Here is a 21969-nt window from a genome sequence, read left to right as displayed (position 1 = left end):
AGTGCCCATATTTAAGAAAGGGAAAAAGGAGGATCCAGGGAACTGTAGACCAGTCAGTCTCAGTCCCTGGAAGAATCATGGAGCAGGTCCTCAAGGAATCCATTCCTAAGCACTTGGAGAAGAAGGTGATTAGGAACAGTCAGCATGGATTCACCAAGGGCAAGTCATGCCTGACCAACCTGATTGCCTTCTATGATGAAATGACTGGTTCTGGGGATATGGGAAGACTAGTGGATGTGGTATACCTTGAGTTTAGCAGGCTTTTGCTACGGTCTCCCACAACATTCTTGCAGGCAAGCTAAGAAAGTATGGGATGGAAAAATGGACTGTAAGGTGGATAGAAAACAGGCTGGATCACCAGACTCAAAGGGCAGTCATCACTGGCTCATTGTCTAGTTGACACCTGGTATGAAGTAGAGTGCCCAGGGGTCTGTTCTGGAGTCAGTTTTGTTCAATGTCTTCATCAACAACCTGGGAGATGGCATAGAGTGCAGCACCCTCAGCAAGTTTGCAGATGACAAAGCTGGGGGGGAGTAGTAGATATGCTGGAGGGTTGGGTTAGGATTCAGACAGACCTCTACAAATTGGAGGATTGGACCAAAAGAAATCTCATGAGGTTCAATAAGAAGTACAAAGCCCTGCACTTAGGACAGAAGAATCCCATGCATTGGTATAGACTGGGGGCTGACTGGCTGGGCAGCAGCTCTGCAGAGAAGGACCTGAGGGTTAAAGTGGACAAGAAGCTGAACATGAGCCAACAGTATGCTCTTGTTACCAAGAAGGCTAACAGCATACTGGGCTGCATTGGTAGGAGTGTTGCCAGCAGATTGAGGGAAGTAATTCTTCCCCTCTATTGAAATTAGTGAAGCCACATCTGGAGTACTGTGTCCAGTTTTGGGCCCCCCGCTATAGAAAGGATGTGGACAAGTTGAAGAGAGTCCAGCAGAAGGCAACAAAAATGGTTAGGAGGCTGGAGTGCATGACTTCTGAGAGAGTCTGAGGGAACTGGTCTTGTTTAGTTTGGAGAAGAGAAGACTGAGTGGGGATTTGCTAGCAGCCTTCAACTATCTGTGCCCTGCCACACTTCCTCCACAGCTCCAGCATCAGCTTTATGCTGGCAGCGACTGCACGTGCACCTCGGAGCGGGCTATGCTGCCTTGCTGTCTGCTGATGCCAGAGCTGTGGAGCCCAGCACAGCTGTTTGCAGCCTGCCCACTGCTTGCTGCAGCTGCCCAGAGCCCAGGCTGCCTATGAACAGCTGCGCTGGGCTCCGGAGTCCAGTCACCAGCTCTGTGCCAGCAGTGGGGGAGAGACGGGCTGTGCTGCCTCAGGTCCCTCCTCCACTGCCCGCTCCGAGACGTGCATACGCGTGCCAGTACAGAGCTGATGCCTGGGCTCCAGAGCCCGGTGCAGCTGTTTGTAGCCTCCCAGCTGCAGCCAACCCTGGCTCTCTTTAGCTGCTGCCAGTCATGGAGCCCAAGCTGCTCCCAGCAGGGCTTGCAGCTTCCCTGCTGCCTGCTGGGAGCAGCCTGGGCTCCGTCACTGGCAGCAGCTATCCAGAGCCAGGGTTAGCCGTGGTATGCTGAGCAAAATGGCCTCATATGCCATGCTTGGCATGCGTGCTGGGGGTTGCTGACTTCTGCTCTACTATTCTCCCACCCCCACAACCAAGCAGAATATATACGGCATCATTTCATATAGATAGTTAAATAATTTATTGGTAAATGTCAACACCAGAATTAGAAGTGTCAGTACAAAAATAAAATTTAGCTTTACATTGTATTCTATTATACAAAGATTTGTTCACATTAGCTGTAGTAGTGAGATACAAAGTTAAATCAAGCCAGCACACAGTTTGTGCACATTCAGGAAAAGCAGGGCCACGGATTCCAACTCTAGGAAACAACTTCAGTGAAGGTAGCCTCTTACAAGGCTTTTTGTTCCAATTAAGACCTTAATCAGACCCTCCTGATATGATGCATCTCACCTGCAGTGGTGAGTCAGTGGCACTTACACTTTCACATTTTTCTACCAGCCCTTTAATAACATTTTTTTTGGGGAGGGGAGCCGAGGGGGGAGGTGTTAATTTTTGGATCATGACATGATAGAACTGCAATGCACCAAGACAACCTTATTTTATTTTAAGAGCCCAACACAACAGTTTCAGGCATTTAACAGGCTGATGAAGGGCTACTCTCTCCTAGGCATGAATTGTTCTATCCATCACCAGTGTCTTGTTTTTAAAAAAATAAACAGCAGCTACATAGGGGAAGGCAGTGGGACTTTAGGAGCCTTTGCAAACAAAGTCTGATTCAGCAAGAAGCTGACAGTTGAGGCTGGCCAGATTCATCACATGTTGATATTATCTATTAACTTCTACAGTCCTCTACCTCTCCCACCAACAACTGTCTTTTTGTATAGGCTGAGGGCCAGATTATCAGTTAGTGAAAGTCAGCAGTCCCGTTCCTTGCAAGGGAGCTATATCAGCTATAGAACCAACCCCAGGATTCTAATACTTGCTGAAAATTAAATTTTAAGGGACATTAAAAAATTGAATGAACAGATCTAATGGGAGAACATAAAACTACAAAATTAGAATTACTCTCCCAGTAAGCTTGGACTGATTTAATCAAAAAGAAGGGCTAAGAAGGATTTCTCACGGTGGATCTCTACAGTTCAATATTAGGTAAAGAATGTCCAACACTAAAGACTATAGAAAGCCACACAAATGTTTGGCTATTACCTACAAAGTGAGGAGTCATACCCAAATGTCTGCACAGTTGATATGACTGGTGAGTGTCTGATTATTCACCTTTACAAGGTCCCCAAAAACTTCACGGGACCTGGGCAAATTCAGATGAATGACCATTGTACTCTACATATGATTTAACACAAGCCATTTCAAAATGCATATTCAAAGTCTTCAAGCTAAATAGACCAAAGAAGGTACTTAGCTTAAATAAGCAGGAAACCAGACACATTTTAGGTCTTCCACTTACTGAGTCATGCTGTTTTTTCTAGCTCTTTAAAAAATGGTTTTATTTAGGTCTAAACCATAGCATGCATTAACAGTCAAAACCATAATGAAATCTGTCCCTTAGGAAAGTGAAAAAACACACAGCAGGGAAAAAAGATGCCAAAAAGTTCTCTGAGGCTTATGACAGCAAGCTCCTTTTTGGTGCCAATCACAGGTTCCCCACCAAACCCGCTCAATTTCAGACTGTTAATTCAACAAGAGATGAAGACAGTTAGCTCCACCTAAAGCCCTGGTCTGCCCTCACTCAAGACCTTCTGCTCTTCAACATCACAACAATTACGCCTTTGCTGTCTGGGCTTTCCGGTTGGTACATGATCCATGCAACTGAGGGATTTCACACAGCAAGAAGTGAAACACAAACCTGTGGAGCACAACAAATGCCCCAGACCACCAGTTTCTAGTAACAGCCATAAGAAAAGGTAGTAAGATATGACATCTACCCAACCTGTCATGGCAAGAAACACAAGGCCTTTTATAGATAAATGAATTGGGCACTTAGTAAAATCCATGGTAAGCCAAGCAAACAGCCAGGCATTTTGGACATGGGCTGTGCCCTGCAACAATCTGAGATGAGGAGTGGGGAAAGGAAAAGATGTCCATGCAAAGAGTAAACAGCTGTCTCTAACTCCTGCTCTTATCTATTATAAGGAGTCTGTTGTGGTCAAGTTAGTCCACACTTAAGTATCCTTCTCCCACTCTACCTCCCCACAGGAGTGAACACAAGAGTAACGGTGGTAGACCTATATAGATTAGTTCGCATAAGATCTAGTTAGATGCTCCAGTGTACAAGTTACTTGGTGTGCAGTGCTAGAACAGCAGCTATATACAGTTTTAATACTGGGTAGCTAAAAATATATATATACACATAAAGGCTTTATCAAATTGCACAAGTTTTTATTTGATTAAAACTAACTATTGTAGTTCAGACAGACTCTAGCTCTCACTAACTCCTGAGAAACAGTTTGCTTTACTTGTCTCAAGTCAATCATTAACAGTTAAATCCCACCAGAATATTTACTTTCATGTGACAAACGTATCCCTGTCCCCCTTTGTGGTGCTTTAATCCTAGATGACACTGGGTTCAAAAGGTTATTATAAAATGAAGTAGGAATTCAGTGCAAAAGGCAATCTGGTTTGGTAACAAAACAAGTACAGAAAAACACAAACATTTAAAAACGTTTCCTGGGGACTGGATGTTCTGCTCAAGGATACCTCTGACAGATGCCATCAGGGGGATCAATAATGTAAATAAGGATCACAGCACCATGAAAAACTGTGGCAAAGTCAGAGCTGACTACGTCTTAAAGTAATCCTTGGCATTAATCCTTAGTTTCTACGGGATTGGGGATAAACAAGCCTGCCAGAAGGGACAGACATCCTTAATGCACACAGCACATTCTGTCATCAGAGGAGAGACCAAAGAGATACTCTAAAATAATCTAGAAAAGAGAAATACAGAAGAGAGGTCACATTTCCTAGCAGTAGCTCAGGCAATGCTTTGAATATATTTCTATGAGGAAAGGCAAATCACCTGGGAATTTTCTGGCTCACCAAGCAGGCATCCAAACTACCATGACATTTCAGAGACTTCAAGGCCAGATCTTTAGAATAGTGTACAGGCAGGATTTGTACATTCTGCAATAATCACAGGCAAGTAGCCAGCTGGGACACGACTGATGCTTGCATATGATTTAATGGCAATTCTGCAGACAGCCAGGGAAGCTGTGTGCAAAGTTCTAAATGTACAGGCCTTGGAGCTTTACAAAATACACTTTTACAAATTGTTATATGAATGTAAACATTTAAGAACCCAAGTACTTGGACAGAGAACAGCTCAGTAAAAACAGGCTTCCTCTCCCTGCCCAAAGGGCTGCAGATCTAGAACAATATATACAGACACCAGGAATTTCCAACTACTGATTGCTGGGGCAACTTCTATTCAGCCACCACTTGTACCTTTAACAGCAGATACATAAAGGCGGTTATACAGAGAAATTTAAGTAGTGCCCCTTTATCCAAATGAGCCCCTTGCATCATTGTTCACATTCACAGCTATTCAGTCATAGGCATCCACAATGATTTCTCATGTTGTTGCTTTGCTGCTAAAAATAACATCTAATAGTTGAAAAAAGGGGGACAGAGAAAAGTTAGTAGCCTTATCATAAAAAGCTTTTTCACATTTAAAAAAAAAAAAAAGATGGAGTGTTTTTAAGGTTTGTTACAATACGTAGAAAGTGCTTGCTGGACTTCGAAAATGTCACATTATTCAGCTGCAAATATTTTAACTGCAGAACCACTCTGTTACATTTTGGCTACTCTCCGTTACTGTAGTTTGCTGCTTTCAAGAGTTGTAATGAAATCTAACAAGTGCACCCTCTCTCCCCCCCTCTCCAAAAAACAGAACATGGCACTTGGCATTACCAAAATGTAACAAAATAAACAGTTAACATGTTGATTTCTATTTCAATCCAGTCAAACAGACTGAAGACTGACAAAACAGCATATTCCGGTTTGAAGATATCCAGACTTTGCAGTAGTATCGGCGGAAGTGCCTTCCTTGTTTCCTTAGGAAGTATGTATGTAGCAGTGCCACCAGACAATCAAATTGAGTTTTTGCTGTGCTGGTTTGCATGAGGTACAAAAGCAACAAAGTTTAAACAAGTTCCTCAATGCAACAATTTGTTTTTCAGCTTTTCAGATTGGAGTCAGCAAGGTCTAGCTTCTCTTTCCAAACTGGAAGCAGGAACAAACCTTCCTAGTGACTGAACTAGCTGGAGAAAAAGCAAACGTGTCCTGGATACATCTAGAATCACACCTCCCTGCTATCTCCTGAGACACCAAGAAGTTGCAATAATCATCAACTATCTCTGCCATGTAACCAAGATTCTCTTCTTCCTATTCGTCCTTTGATCTCTCGTGGAATGCTACAGAGTTGCTAAAATCCGTAAAAATGAAACCACCACCACACAGAATGTCTGCCCCACACCTAAAATGAGGGCCTCAAAGGGGATCATTTTTTTTCCTGCAGCTCTGTAAACTCCAGCAATAGCAGCACCTGGTTTGGAAGAAAGAAAAGGTATTAACATGCTAGACAAATTTGGGATAGAAACATAACTGTACTATGGGCATGGGCCTAAAGGGCCAAGCTTGCAATCTGATTATTTATGATTTGAGATCTATGCCACTGCCCATACAGTGATTCACACCCGCCCCCCACCAACCTCTAAGTAAACTGCATATAATCGTGCGTATAAAAAGTAGCATCAAAAACAATGCCCTGGCTATGTCATTCTTTCAGTTATTAATATTTAAATCAAACATTTCAAGTACATCTTAAAAATCAGTTGGCTAGACCCGAATCTTCCTGATATCTTTTTGCCCTCTTCCTGATATCTTTTTGCCCTCCAACTGTTCACTTCATCAATGCGTAGAACAGCAGACTCTACTTAGTGAGACATGCCAGTGTTTTTTCAAAGATGGATTTGTACTGCTGGTTAAGACTAGAGTTGTGAAGAGCAGTTCATTTGTAGAAAAATATAGCACTATGGGAGCGTACAAATGCTCCAGCTCCATGGCTGGAGAGCCACCAAGTTGCTTGAAAGGTGCTCTCACCAGCCAGGGAGGAACCTCTCTGGCAGGCTCTATGATCCACAGCTCTTCCCCATGTTTCCAGGATGGCAGTGCCAGCTTTGCTGCTGCAAGAACAGAGGCTCTTGCAGGAGCTCTGACAGTGGGAAGAGAAGCTCTTTCTGAGGTTCCTGTGAGTTTGGGCCTTCCTATTGCTGCCTGCCTCACAGAAATGGGTCTTTTCTGGTGTTCCTGCAACAGTGGTAGCTCTTCCCTTGGCCTCTCACAGCAGTGGTGGCAGGGAGCCAGCTGCTCTCCCTTGTTTTTTGGAGGCCACCCCGCAGTTGATTCAACTGTAAAAAGGCATTTGGACATTCAGGCTAGGGAGTCAAAGGTGGCTGGATACAATGCTAGTCATGCCACTGACTAGAAACTACAAAGCCTTACTCACGCTAGCCCAATGGGCTGTTAGGCTTAGGCGAGGCTTTAACTTGCCAGACCAGCATATAGGATCTTCAGGAGGGAAGCACTACAGCCCATTTCATGTGTGCCAGGGTGAAAATGTCCACGGTACAAAAAATAATTAAGATAAAATTCCTCACTACAGAACTTTGCTAAGGTCTTGTTGAACTGGCTGTTTGCAACTTGTTCAGATAAACTCTACTTATTCAATACATCAGAGACACCTGCATATCAGGAACTTACATACCTAACCAAGACCCCTTTTCCTGTATTAGGTCTACTTTCATAGTTTCATAGTTGGTAGGGTCAGAAGGGACCCAAGCAGATCATCGAGTCTGACCCCCTGGCAGGAAAGGATGCTGGAGTCAAATGACCCCAGCTAGGTGACTGTCTAGCCTCTTTTTGAAGACCCCCAGAGCAGAGGCGAGCACCACTTCCCTTGGAAGTTGGTTCCAGCTCCTAGCTGTCCTGAGAGTGAAGTAGTTCCTCCTGATATCTAGCCTGAATCTACTCTCAGTCAACTTATGGCCATTGTTCCTTGTTACCCTTGGTAGTACTTGGGGGAACATGGACCCTCTCATTGCCTGCTGGTCCCCCTTGGCAAGTTTATAGGCAGCCACCAGATCCCCTCTCAGCCTTCTCTTGTGAAGGCTGAACAGGTTCATGTCCCATAGCCTCTCCACATAGGGCCTGCCCTGCTGCCTCCTGATCATGTGAGGGGCCCCTTCTTTGGACCCTCTCAATGCTATCCACATCCCTCCTGAAATGCGGCACCCACGACTGGATACAGTACTCCAGCTGCGGCCTGACCAGTATCGCACAGAGGGGGAGGATCACCGCCTTGGACCTGCTCGCGATGCATCTGTGGATGCATGACGAGGTAAGGTTGGCCCTCCTGCCTGTGTCCCCACAATGTCGGCCCATGTTCATCTTGGAATCAATAGTGACACTAAGAACCTTTTCTCCCTCTGCACTGACAAGAAGGGAGTTCCCCAGCCTGTAGGTATGGTGCTAGTTCTTCCTCCTCAGGTGTACACCTTGCACTTGTCTGTATTGAAACCCATCCTACTCTCAGTTGCCCACCCCTGTAACCTCTCCAGATCTAGTTGTAGCCTGTCCCTCTCTTCTAACGTGCTCACTTCTCCCCACATCTTAGTGTCGTCTGCAAATTTGAACAGGGTGCTTTTCACCCCCTTGTCCAAATCGCCGATGAAGATATTGAACAGTGCAGGCCCTAGAACTGAGCCCTGGGGAACCCACTGCCCTCATCCCTCCAGGTCGAAAACGACCCATCCACCACCACTTTCTGGGTGCGGCCCTCCACCCAAGGAGGGACGCACCCAGAACTGGACAAATATTTTAACTGTGTTTCAACTTTGAAAATGGCTAAGTGGTATAGTTTGGTTCCAAAGTAAATACACTTAGTTTTGAAATCTGCAATAGGTGGCACTAAAGACAAAGTATTTAAGAACTGTACGAAAAGGATTAATATTTTCAGGCTCCTGGGACTGAGACATTATTCTGAGACCTTAGCCCATATTTCCATCATGAAGAATGTTTCAATTTAGCAAACTTCTGAAATAATGAAGACACCCTGACTAGTCAAACTAGTATTTTTGAAGGTCTAACATACTTGTTAAGATGCCAGCAGTAATTGGTCCCACGATGCCCATCAACAGGATGCTTACAGACATAAACCTACCATATTTGTGATGTCTGAGGGTGAAGAGTGCAAGTAATCCTGCAGGTACATGGAAAGAGAGAGAGGACACCAGTGCCCACAGGAATACACCATACCACATTTCTGCAAGGGAAGAAGACAGTGCGTTGAGACTTAGATAAGGCTTTTCATTCCCACTCTTAATATAACAGCTTATAGGCTACCATCAGAAACACTGTTCTGATTGTCCTAAATACAGGCAGTCCTCGACTTATAAATGTTGTAAGTGCGAAACATTGTAAATTGACACCGTTTCAACCTTATGACATGAGTTTCGACTTTACAGTGCTTGATCCAATGCGGTGCCACACCAGCGAACAAGTTCGCTGCATTGCTCATCTCCTTGGAGAACATTTGTCCAAACTTCCTTGGACACTTTCTTTAAGAAAGCAGACAAGACTTCAGAAAAACCTGCAGCCAAAAACCCTTCAAAAAGTCCAACCAAGTCACCTCAAAGAAGTCCTTCTAAATCAGTATAATTGCTATTTACAATATAAATACAATAATGTAGCTATATTACTCATCTATTATTATTCAAGTACAAAATTCTGGGGTATTTTTGGTGAAAATAGGTATCAGGCCTTCCTTCAGGAACCAATCCCCCATTTATAACATTGTTTCTTATGAGAAAATTGGTTCTGAGTTGCAACGCTTTAAATTAAGATACAGTTTTCAGGGACCAATTGTGTTGCAAGTCCGAGGACTGCCTGTACTGCAAAACTACATATGGAGACAAGGTTCTCATCATTAAGAGTGTAAAGACAAGCCTCAATTCAGTCAAAGGGGAGGAAAAGTGATGACACAGAAGTACAGGCCTAGTACTTGAAAAAGCATTAGGGGTGCACTGATAAAGACTTTCTTGGCTGATACCAATAGCCAGTTATTAACCAGGCATACCAGCCAATACCAAGCTGATAGCCAATTTACAGAAATGCAGCTGGGCAGCTTGGAGAACAGCATCCTGCTGGTAAGTCTGTGAGGACGGAAAGACAAAACAGATCAAGGCCTTTCCCTCAGTAGCCCCATGTCACGGGGCAGGTAGGGGATGCCCGGCCAGCGCAGGGCTCCAGAGGGAAAGGCAGCAGAACGGAGTGCCCAGAGCAAGGGGGGAAAGGGGGCCTATAGCCACCCTGAAATTCCTTGTAGCCCCCTTATAGCTGCCCTCCCAGTGCTTCTACCACCTGCCCGACACAGCTGAGCCCACCCCACTCCCCGCTCCCTGCGGGAGAACAGGGATGGGCAAAATATGAGCTATGGCCAGATCCAGTCCACCAGGCAATTCCATCCAGCCTGCAGAGTCCCTACATAAGTGGAAAGACTTGGTACAGGGCCTGGCTCTTGCTGCCCCTCTATGCAGGAGGAACAGCTGTGGTAGCTAGGGAAACACCCTTACCGCAGCCCCAAGCCACGGAGTGCTAGAGGTGAGAAGCTTCTGCCTGGCAGAGCTTTTGCTTTTGCTTGCCTACCCCTCCTTCTTTGTCAGAGGGGAAATTCAGGTAAGGGCCCCATTGGCCCAGGGCCAGGAGCATGGGGAGTCGCATGTTATGGGGCTGGGCCAGGCCAGGCTGGGCTGGCCCCACACACTACAGGAGCACCTGAGCTGCGTGCTATGAGGCTGTGGGGGCACTGGCCCTGCACACTGCTACCACATGAGGCAGGGGTCTCAGGTGGGAGTGCACAAGCTGCACGCTATGGGGCTGGCCCCAAAAGCTGCCATCGTGTGTGGCTGGGGTCTTGGCCAGGAGTTGTGTCATGGGGCTGGGCAAGGCTGGCCCCGCACACTGCTACCAAGTGCAGCCAAGGACTTGGGCAGGAGCTGTACATTATGGGGCTGGGTAAGGCTACCCCACATGCTGCAGCCACGTGAGGCCAGGGACTCAGTTGGGAGTGCAAGAGCTGCACGATATGAAGCCTGGTGGAGTTGGCCCTACTCTTTGCCACCGCACGCAGCTCCAGGGACTCTCATGCTCTGGGGACTCCGAGGACCATCCCTCCTCCCCCTGCAACAAAAACATCTCCCACACACAAGCACCCATTTTGAGCTATTACGCAATTGCCTCTAGATACACTATGCCAGGGTTTTTCAGTCTTTTTTAGCTTAAGTGCCCCTGGTGGCTGGATGCCGAGCAGGGGGGAGGTTGAGGGGAGGAAGGAGGAGTGCATGGCTGAACGCTGAGGGTGGTAAGCAGCAACACATGGCCGGACGACAAGTGGAGGGGGTAGCGCGTGGCCAAATGCTGAATGGGGAGGCTGGGATGGAGCACTGCCACCACATAGCAGCAGGGCCAGGGCAGGGCAGGGAAGCTCACCAGGCTGGTGTGCGGCGATGGTGGCCGCTGTGTGCAAGCTTCCCTGCCTCTCACAGGAGTGCCACTGCCCTTGCCCCGCCCCAGCTTCTGAGAGGCAGCGGCACTCAGTCCCTGCCCATGTGTACCCCCTAGGACTGATCCAAGTACCCCTACCACTATGCACTACCCCTAGCACAACTCCTGCACTATCCAAACACACAAAGATCAGGACATTTTTTTTTGGAATAAAATAAAAATCTTATAGTAGAGATTTGTTCTTTCAGTATATATTTTTTTTTTCTTGTTCCAAGATGGCAACTCCTCCCCCTCCAAAAAGGCGTACTTCTGGGACAAGGGGAGGGACTTTAGATGGCAAAAGTCAGGGCTTAGGGACAGGATTTCTGCTTCCAAAATGGCAACCAGGGACATGGCACCTGTCAAGGGGTGGAGCTACCTTTGCAGCTCTTGACAGCTCACCAAAACTTGTTACACCGCCCTCCAGCCAAAATACTTGCCCACTCCTGAACTAGTAGTAGACATGTCTAGTATCTATATGGGTATTTCCCATACTTCTGGGTTTGCTGGTTACCAGATGGGGCTGGAAAGGAATTTTTCCCCTGCACTCGCTACGCATGTCAGGAGGCAGGGATTTTGCCTTTCCCAGAAGTACTGGTTGCTGCTGCAGCCAAGGCTAGGGATTTTGCCTGGGGTGTGCATATGCTGACACTTTAACCCAGAGGTTCCTGGATAGCATCTTGCCCCCTGTTCAGGATCAGGATCAGATCAATTGCCATATTTGGTATCAGGAAAGAAATTTACCTCTTGAGACTGTAGGAGGTTTTGCCTTTCTCTGTGAGGGGGGTGGCGTTTCTTCCTTGGCTCTCTAGAGCATATTATAAAAACCCTCGACTGCTGTGGTCCCCCTGTCCTACCTGTGGCAGGTTATGGTGTTATGCCTTGTGGTTGCATCAGGGTGACTTTGTAGTGTTACTAGTTAGACAATAGATTTGTATATGATGATTTGTATAGGGATGATCCTGCCTCTGGCAGGTGGCTGGAATAGATGACCACTGGAGGTCTCTTCCAGTCCTACTTTGCTATTCTATTATGACTGTTACGTGTAAAAAAGCCATGTTAAAATAAAAAAATTAAGTTGTGAAGTCAAGCAATCAAAATGTTAAGGATTACCAGATTTTGGGTTGCATGTGCAACTCTTGAATGCAAAGACAACAGCTGGATACACTAAGGCTCCACAGGCAGCAGCACAAGACAAAGCATTGAAAAAAAAAAAAAAGGAAACAATAAGCCAGTGAACCTCAGCCAGGGTGCCACAAGGTCCTTTTTAATGTTGCAGTGCAATATTAGCACTACTAGATGTGCAAACACCTACATGCAATTCACAAGATAAGCCTAGAGAGTTCAAACAGTAATCCAGTGTCAATAACACTCTGACCTGCCACGAGTTCCCTGCAACAAAGGAACTGCTCTATTATTTTTCCATAGTCACGAGGCAAGTGAAAGCTAAGAGTTGCCATTTGGGCTCCTTGAGTCAAAAAAGGCTGAGAACAGCTATGCTAACCAACAAGCTGTAACTGGAACCCAGAATCTAAAGTGTGCAGGGACACAGCCCCCGGCTCCTGAGGCTACAGGCCACTCTGAAGCGGAGACTAAAGTCCAGAAGTGCTTTCAACAATTCTGGGTTGTGAAGTGACAAGAGAAAACGCCAGGGTACGCTCACACAGGCTTATCTTGAGCATGCAACACAGCTCCTCCAGGAAGGGCGAAGTCACACGTGACACCTAAACCACACTAAAGGCATGTGAAATACCGGCGTCCACACAATCAAGTTCATTACCTCATACTAACTGCCCTCCGCACATCTCAAAGTTAAGCCGCTTTAGGCGAGGGCCACAGTACCTTGCTTGTGTTCAGTCCACCCCACTGAGATGAAAACAGACAATTTGCAGTCCTCCAGCTCCCAGGCTGCGCCTCTCCTAGGCCTACCAGAGCCAGGACAGAGCTCAACTCCCAGCCGCACCCCTCCTAACCCCAGCCCTACCCCCACGCTCGCTGGCCCGCGCCTGCTCCAGCTTGCAGGTCCCTATCACAGACTGAGGGCAGCCCAAGCCTGCCCCTGCTGGCTCCCACCCCGCGAGCCGCCGCCCGATGCCCATCGGGGGCTGCGCTCCCAGATGCTGCTGGCGGGGGCTGAGGGCGAGCAGGAGCAGAGCCCGCCAGGCGGCCCCACAGGAGTCCGGGGAGCGCAGGTCTCGACATCGGCGCGCGGAGCCACGGCCGCCACACGAGGCTCCCGGCGGCTCCGCCCGGCACGGCCAAAGGGGGACGGGCGCACCTGGGAAGCTGGCGAGCGGCCCGGAGTACAGGGTGCCGTTGCCTACGCGGAGCACGAGACGCAGACTCAGGATCTCCTGCAGGAGCCAGCCCGGTTCGCCACCCTCCATCTCAGCTCCAACCCTGCCACCGCCCCCAGAAGCCGCCGCGCGCTTGTGCCAATCGCATCGCGCGGCGTCTCCTCGAGCCCGCCCCCCCCGCCCCGACAGGCATGACGCGCCTCCAATCAGCTGTCTCCGCCGGCCACGCGGGCCACGCCCCCTCGGAGCCGGCGCTGCCGGAGGGCGGGGGTGGTGCGTCGCCGGGGGGCGGTGCTGGTAAAAGTCACGTGGGCGCCGCGCGGTATGCTGGAAGCCCCCACCCGAGCCTTTCAGCTGCGGTAAGTCCTCTTCTTACCTCCGGATGTCCCGCCTCTTTCTTCCAGATTTCGTGGACTCCATCCTTTTCTCTATGGTTCAGCGGTACCAGAGCGGTTGCTTGCGTCCGCAGTGTTCTCCTCTGGGGCGGAGGCTGCGCTAGCCTGGCCTTCCGAGTCTCTGTGGTCCCGGCGCGGAGCGGAGCGGCATGTCGGGCTCGGAGGACTACAGCTCAGCGGAGGATGAGGACTACGTGCCCTCGGGTGAGCGCGGCGCGGGGCCGGGCGATGGCGGGGCCCGAGCTGCCGCTGCAGGGCCGCAGCCGAGACCTCCGCTGCCCCGGAGCAGCGCGGCAACAGCGGCCGCGGGCGGGAGCCCGGGCCGGGCAGGGCGGCGGCGCTTGTAGGGGTCGGCCCTGCCTGCGTCGCTGCTTTGAGACACTGCAGTCGGGACCCACCGGGGCTCGGGGAGGAGGCGGGTGTCTCGGCGGGACAATGAATGAGATCGTCCTGCCTGTGATCTTGCTTTACAACTTGAGACAGTCTCTGCCTGTTCGGTGCCGCAGAGACCGGTGATTCTGCAGCTTCCTGCTGCCTTGGATGCCTTTTGGACCATGAAGGAGGTCCTTGCCAGGAGGACCCTGGGTGCTGTGGGGCTGTCTTCCTGTCTCCAGCCCATTCATATCTCCAGGCAGTGTCACAACACTGTCCATTGGCTCCTTGGACTTGCTCAAGGGCCAACGATCACTGTTATACAATTGTAGAGAGTTATGGTTGGAAGGGACCTCAGGAGGTCAAAGCAGGACCATCCCCAATGAGATCATTCCAGACAGGGCTTTGTCAAGCTGGGCCTTAAAAAGCCTCCAAGGATGGAGCTTCCACTACCTCTGGGTAACCTGTTCCAGTGTTTTACTACCCTCCTAGAGAGAAAATTCTTCCTCATACCTAACCTAAACTTTCCTTGCTGCAACTTGAGTCTATTGCTCCTTGTTCTGTCATCTCTGCAAACAGTTTAGCTCCATCTTCTTTCGAACCCCCTTCAGGTAGTTGAAGATTACAGTTAAATCCCCCCCTCAGTTTTCTCTTCTCCAGACTAAACGAGCCCAGTTCTCTCAGCCTCTCCTCACAAGTCGTGTCCCCCAGCCCCTGAACCATTTTCTTGCCCTCCGCTAGACTCTCCAATTTGTCCACAGCTTTTCTGTAGTGAGGGGCCCAAAACTGAACACAGTACTCCAGATGTGCTTCACCAGTGCTGAACAGAGGGAATAATCACTTCCTTTGACCTGCTGGCAACACACCTACCAGTGCAGCCCAGTATGTCCTTATCCTTTTTGGCAACAAGTGCACCCAGCCAATTCATATTCAGCTTATTGTCCACTGTAACCCCTGGGTCCTTTTCTGCAGAGCTGCTTCCCAGCCAGTCAGCCCCCAGTCTGTAGCGGTACATGTGAAAGAGCCTCATCCCAGCTTCCTCACTTTTTTGTGTTGTCTGTTTCCCTCTCCCCCACGCATGTCTGTCAACCTGGTTGTCCTGGGTTACTCCCTACATGACTGGCCTCAGGTAAGAGGGTGTGAATTTAACCTCTCTCTTGTTATGAGCTCTGACCTCACAACATGGGGGCATGGGGTTAAGCCCATGTCACTCCTCTAGGTAACTCTGCTGTTTTTCAAATTCATTGACTGGCATCAGTTAACATCTGTCCTTGACTGGGTCCAGGTGGTGAGGTCAGGAGGGCTTTTTAAGAGGGTCGCTGCAGGAAGAATACAGGCAGACATTTTAAAACACACATACAGAAACAGGGACCTCTGCATTTCTCCTTCATTTGCTGGATGTGGAAGTGAGTAACCTACCCGAAACTTAACTAGGAATTTATTTTAATGTACAGTACTCTAATCACGTATCAAGAGGCTACCAAGCTGTTTCTGTTTGCTCAGGGTTATTCTTTTGCTACTTGTCTGATTTGTATCCCTCCCTTTGCCTACCCTCTCTACCTTATAAAGCTATCTGATATAGCCAGCCTTGTAGTACATGCTTGAGATGGATTGGGCAGGCCTTCTTGCTCCCTTTACGTGGCTGACTAAGGGAGACTACTTTCTATGCTTCATGCTATAAGAAACGCTCAGATATATCAGTTCGAGTGGCCAAGGTCTGGAACGGGCTCCCAAGGGAGGTGGTGCTCTCCCCTACCCTGGGGGTATTCAAGAGAAGGTTGGATGTGTATCTAGCTGGGGTAATGTAGGCCCAGCACTCTTTCCTGCTTATGCAGGGGGTCGGACTCGATGATCTATTGAGGTCCCTTCCGACCCTAGCATCTATGAATCTATGAATATCCTGCTGAGGTTAAGGAACCCCTAGGTTTACAGGGTCTGTGTATCCCGGGTGGCGCAGAGCCCAGACAAAGACATGAGTCCGGGTGGTGGCTGCGATACCCCAGGCTTGTGGGTGTGCTCCAAATAGGGGGTTGGCCCTCAGTGGGCACCCTTGGGGAGGCATCCAAAGCTTGACTTTGTTTTTGGCTGGTGCAGTAAAGTGGGTGGCTCAGTGCAGGAGTGCCCCCTGTTGGCCTGCCACAGTGCATAGGATTGAACAAAACTGGCCCCAGGACTGACTGCTGGGCACTCTTTACTTGATACCAACTGCCAACTAGACAGTGAGCCAATGATGAATACCCTTTGAGTCTAGCAATACATCCTGTTTTCTGTCTACTTGAAAGTCCATTCGTTCAGCCCATACTTCCTTAGCTTGTCTGGGAGAATGTTGTGGGAGACCATATCAAGAGCCTTGCTAAAGTCAAGGTAGACATCCACTGGTCTCCTTGCATCCACAGGGCCAGTCATCTCATCATAGAAGGCAATCAGGTTGGTCAGGCATGACTTGCCTGTGGTGAATCCCTGCTGACTGTTCCTAATCACCTTCTTCTCCAAGTGCATAGAAATGGATTCATTGAGGACCTGCTCCATGGCTTTTCCAGGTACTGAGTTGAGGCTGACTAGTCTGTAGTTCCCTGGATCCTCCTTCTTCCTTTTCTTAAAGATGGGTGCTATATTTGCCCTTTTCCAGTTGTCTGGGACCTCTCCCAGTTGCTACAGGTTTTCAAAGATGATGGCCAGAAGCTCTGCAAGTATAGTGGTTAACTTCCTTAGTGCTCTCGGGTACATCACATCCAGCCCCGTGGACTTATACTCATTCAGCTTTTCTGAATAGTCCCTAAGCTATTCTTTTACCAATGTTGGCTGCTCACCTCCTCCTCAAACTGCAACCAGGTACAGTAATCTGGCAGCTGAACTTGCCTTGAAGACTGAAGTAATAAGGCATTGAGCACTTCAGCCTTTTCCGCATCCTCTTTTCACTAGGTTGCCTCCCCCATTCAGTAAGGGACCCATGGTTTCCCTGACCTTCCTCTTGGTGCTGAACATACTTGTAGAAACCCTTATAGTTACCTTTAAAATCCCTTGTTATTTGCAACTCCAACTGTGCTCTGCCCTTCTTCACTTCAGCCCTGTATGCCTGAGCAATACATTTATAGTTCTCCCTCATTTGTTTGTGTTTCCACTTCTTGTAAGCTTCCTTTCTGTGTTAGTTCATTGAAGAGCTCCATGCTAAGCCAAGCTGGTCTTCTGCCGTACTTGCTAGTCTTTTTGCACGCCAGGATGGTTCGTTCCTGCACTCTCAGTAAGTTTTCTTTCAGGTGCAGCCAGCTCTCTGGGACTCCTCTCTCCCTCAGACTGGTTTCCTAGGGGATCCTGCTCATGTGTTCTCTGATAGAGTCAAAACCTCCTTTCCTGAAATCTAGGGTCCTTACTGTGCTGCTTTTCATCCTTCCTTTCTTCAGGAACCTGAACTCTATCATCTCATGGTCATTGCTGCCCAAGTTGGCATCCGCTACTATTTCTCCCACCAATTCTTCTCTGTTTGTGAGCAACAGGTCAAGAAGAGTGCAGCCCCTAGTTGGTCTCTTCAACACTTGCACTAGGAAGTTTTGTCCCCAGCACTTTCCAAAATCTTCCTGGATTGCCTGTGCACTGCTGTATGTGATTGAAGTCCCCCATGAAAACCAGGTCCTGTGATCAGGAAAGTTCCAGGAGGTGTCTGAAGAAAGTTTTATCTACCTCATTCCCCTGGCCTGGTGGTCTATAGCAGACCCCCACCCCACAACATCACCCTTTTTGCTCTCCCCTCTAACCCTAACCCAGAGACTTTCTACAGGCCTATTTCCAGTTTCATACTGGAGCTCTGAGCAATAATACTGCTCTTTCATAAGGCACAACTCTTCTCCCCTGACTGTCCTCCCTAAACAGTTTATACTCATCTATGATAGTATATCAGTCATGCAAGCTATCCCACCATGTCTGTTATTTGAATCACATCATAGTTCTGTGACTGTATGAAGACTTTCAGTTCTTCTTGCTTGTTTCCCAGGCTCTGTGCATTTGTGTACAGACACCTCAGGTAATTAGCTCATTGCTGTATCTTCTCAGGAAGATTGAGAAGACCTCCCCATTGCCCCTTGCTTGTTCTTCTTCCAGGTTATCCACTTACCTCAGGGCTTGTGTCCTCATCCCCCAGTGAACCTAGTTTAAACCCTCTTCACTACATTAGCGAGCCTGTCTGCAAACATGCTTTTCCCTCTCTTTGTCAGGTGAAACCCATTTCTTCCTAGCAACATTTCTTCTCGGAACAATTTCCTGTGGTTAAAGAAGCCAAAGTTCTGCTGACAACACCATCTGCGCAGCCATGCATTGATCTGTAGGATGTCTGTTCCTGCCCAGGCCCTTCCTCTTGACTGGAAGGATCATTGAGAACACCACCTGAGCTCCTGTTCGCTTCACCCTTGCACCCAGAGCCTTGTAGTCACTTTTGAGCTGCTGCGGGTCATCCCCTGTAGTATCACTAGCACTTACATGGATGTGCAGCATGAGCTAGTAGCCAGGGCTAGATGTGTCTCGGTAATCCTTTTGTGACATCTTGGATCCCAGCTCTGGTCCAGTATTTTCTGCTCTGTCCCTCCTTGGTGGACTCATTTTGAGCTTATGACTACTCCCATCCCTGTTTTCCCTTTAGCTGTCCCCTGAAATCAATTAGCGAATATCTAATACCCCTCCCCCCAATAATGGGGGGATAACGATTGTTCGATGGCAGTCAAGCTTACGTTAATCCTACACATCAAATAGGCCTGCTGCATTGAAGTATCTGGTATTGGCCACTGTTGGGGATAGTATATTAAACTAGGTGGACCTCAGATATGGCTCATGACTATAGTTCCTTTTACCCAGCTGCTGTTGGTATATGTGAGCTACTCTGTTCTTCCATCTTTCTGGTTATGGTGAGACTATGACTGAGATTCTCTGCCTGCCAGCCTCCCTCATATGATTTCTTCTCTAGAGAAACTGACTCTAGCGCTTTTTGCTGTGGAGATGCACTGGTATATTGATTGCCTATTGGATCTGCACAGATAAAAGGGGAAATGACATTATCAGCTATTGACTTTTTTTGGCCATTGTAGCCAATAATGCTTACTGATAATTATGCCTTCTAGCCAGGGCCTTGGATGCCTGGGTTCCCTGTCCCCTGTGGAGCCAGGGCCCCCGGATGCCTGGGTTCCTTTGGGAAGTGGCAATTTTCCCCTGGTAGGTGGGCAGCTTTCTAGCCTTCAATAGGTCCTGCTTGGGGCTGCTGGGAGCAAGATGCAGGGGGCGCTTGCATACATGTGTGCAGCTGCACGTATGCGCATGGCCAGGAGTACAACTAGGCTGTGTGGAGAGCAGCTCCCTACAGGTAAATCTATGGAGGGAAAGGGGCTGTGTTGGGGGCATGGGGGTGGCAGATTGAGGCCCCCATGGTGAGGGTGGGAGAGGAGCAGGGGCTGGGGGCTCTGCCTAGCCAGGGTGGTGTATGGCTCGTGGGACCAGGGCGGGGAGTGGGACGGAGCCACGGGCAGCTTGTCCAGGGGGAGTGGGGAGGGGCTGGCTCCCCAGTACTGCACCTCCCCCCCCCCCAGGAGAGGCATGTTGGGGGGATGTGCCCCTCCAGACTTGTGCACAGGGTAGATATGGGATGCTCACTGCAGGCTTGGGGCTTTCTGGTCTACTACCTTACCCTCAGGAGCCCCGTGCCAGCTGCGTGCTCCCTGCCCATCTGGCAGCAGTGGGGGGGGTGGTGAGTTGTACCTCCCGCTGCTGGGTGGGAAGGGGGAGCATGGCTAGCATGGGGCTCTAGGGGCAAAAGCAGCAGAGCAGAGAGCCCCAAGGCAACAGCTGGCAGCCTACATCTGCCCTTGGCCTGCTCAGCTCTGTTCCACTTAAAAGTATCCCTGCGCTTAAATGGTTGTGGCAGCACTTGAACTAATGCACATTTTATGAGCTTTAGTTTAAGCACCAGGACGCTGATAAATGACACAGGAGACTGCTGGAGCACACACAAATAAACCTTTTTTTGTGTATGTCAGGAAATTAGTTATCGGATCAGCATTAGTCTATGGTTGGTTAATAATCGGCTATCGGTATCAGCCAACAAAATCTTTATCAGTGCATCCCTAGTTTGCTGTTGTTGCTGTTCTTGGCTTTGGAAAGTAGTGGAAGAATGAAATTGCCTTGTTTCTAGTCAGTTGTCATTGTTGCCCATGCCCACAGTAGTGAAAACTGGTAATAGTCTCTTCAGTTCTGTTCTACAGCAGCAGCTTGTTTACAGTAACTTGAATGGCTTTAATATTGTGAACTTGGACTGTCAGCCTTAAGTCTTGCACTTCCCACTGCTTTTGACAAAGTGCAGAGAGATGGCCTCAGCTGAGGCTCAGAAGTCTCAGGCATTTGTTACATTTGGTTCATGTCTGGAAAGATCTGTGGAAACCTTAAGAGGCTAGAAGCTGTGCTCTTCTGAAAATTGCAAGCTTGGATTCTGCAGAAAATGAAGGCATGTGGGGAAACTGCAAGGTGTGCCAGAGTCCCTGTGCATCAGCAAATTGGTGTCTATTATGGCAGCACCTTCTTAGCCACTGGTTCTCAACCTTTTTTATACCAGGACCCATTTGTAAACATCAATGGCCAGTCCTGAACCAGTGCTCCTCCCTCCTGACCCCTGCCTCAGGTCCCGCAGTGTGTGGGGAAGGGTGTGGTGGGGGGTGAGGGGCAAGCAGCCCCTTGCAGGCTGGAATTCTGACAGGTTGCAAGGGAAAACCCACGGTTTCCAAGATGTAGTTGATGTGCATCTCAGCCAGGTGGGATGATGGAAACCAGTTCTTCCATTTGAAGTTCGACTGCTAATAAAACTTGCTTGTAGCTTTTGAATACAATACCAACAGCTTATTTTAACAGCAGGCTTTTTGCGGGTAGGTTTGAGGAAATGTTCCAGTGGAAGAGTTGGATGTTCCAGGTGCTAGTGGTTCTCCTGAATCTTTTGAAACCATTTTTTTTTCCTTGGAAAGTGTAGAATTTAACTTTTTCCCCCTTGTTTCCTGGGTGCCGTCATAGTGTCCTATGGTGTTTGGTTTCAGGTGACGAGTACAGTGAAGATGATGTGAGTGAATTGGTAAAGGAAGATGAAGATGAAGAAAATTTGAACAAAAGGAAAAGGAAAAAAGGTTCCAAAAGTATTGCATGCAGGTAAATGCTGAATCAGCCCTCCTTTGTTTGGGGTATCCTACAGGGAATATAGGTGGCTTGTCTGAGAAACCAGTGTGTCCAGCTGCAATAAGCCTGCCTTCTTGGCCCAGTTATACAAAAACAACAGAAGTTAACTTTTATTTCTGTATTATAATGGTATTATGAAAAGTGAAAAACTTACAAGAATAGCGTGAAAGAGAAAACTAGTTTCATTCTGCTAACAGAGCTTTGAGACTGTCCAACTAGCCTTCCCAGGGGCCTGCTGAGTATTGGTGTTGTAGCCAGGTATAAAAACCAATAAGTTGCTGACTTTCAAGTGGGGCACAAGAAAACAAAAGTTTTAAAATAGGTTTTCTTTTAAAAAAAATAATCTTGGTATGTTAAAATTAAAGGTAGGGCCACCTGTGTTTAATGCTAAAAAAATAATAATCTGTTGGGATCATTACATTAAATGAGAGAAAATCAAGGTGTATGTATGCTGCCAAGGTTTTTCAAGTAAATCCAACTAACTGAACAGGTGGCTGTCGGTCACTGTCTAATCAGCTGGACCCATAGTCTAGTGAAGTGCCTAACCAGCTTTTGACAGCGC

The 21969-nt window shown here is 48.2% G+C and overlaps 2 protein-coding genes across 4 annotated transcripts in view; one reads left to right on the top strand and one right to left on the bottom strand.

Annotated features, from left to right (window-relative positions):
- Positions 1-1691: 1691 nt before the first annotated feature.
- On the bottom strand, positions 1692-13554 carry TMEM170A (transmembrane protein 170A). Of its 3 annotated transcripts, none has more exons than XM_090063179.1 (3): positions 13428-13554; positions 8696-8870; positions 1692-6124 (listed from the first exon to the last, which is right to left on the bottom strand). In XM_090063179.1, exons 1-3 carry the CDS (start codon positions 13534-13536, stop codon positions 5962-5964), a joined length of 447 nt encoding a protein of 148 aa, XP_089919305.1. In that variant the 5' UTR covers positions 13537-13554; the 3' UTR covers positions 1692-5961. The 3 variants fall into 3 exon arrangements, with proteins under 3 accessions (XP_089919305.1, XP_089919302.1, XP_089919304.1); XM_090063176.1 differs by having other exon boundaries at positions 1692-6092; positions 8700-8870; XM_090063178.1 differs by having other exon boundaries at positions 1692-6092; positions 8769-8870.
- A 262-nt stretch (positions 13555-13816) lies between these two features.
- CFDP1 (chromatin remodeling protein CFDP1) overlaps positions 13817-21969 on the top strand; it is a 139498-nt gene continuing 131345 nt past the window's right edge. The window contains exons 1-2 of the mRNA XM_090063217.1: positions 13817-14045; positions 21272-21380. Coding sequence (XP_089919343.1) covers positions 13991-14045; positions 21272-21380 — 164 coding nt within the window. The 5' untranslated portion in view covers positions 13817-13990. The remainder of the gene's footprint in view (positions 14046-21271; positions 21381-21969) is intronic.

This window comes from Crocodylus siamensis, chromosome 9 (assembly GCF_052110815.1).
Source record: "Crocodylus siamensis isolate JL-2025a chromosome 9, ASM5211081v1, whole genome shotgun sequence".
Classification (NCBI taxonomy): Eukaryota; Metazoa; Chordata; order Crocodylia; family Crocodylidae; genus Crocodylus; species Crocodylus siamensis.
The sequence above is the reverse complement of the archived record's forward strand: the minus strand, read 5'-3'. Positions and strand labels throughout refer to the sequence as shown.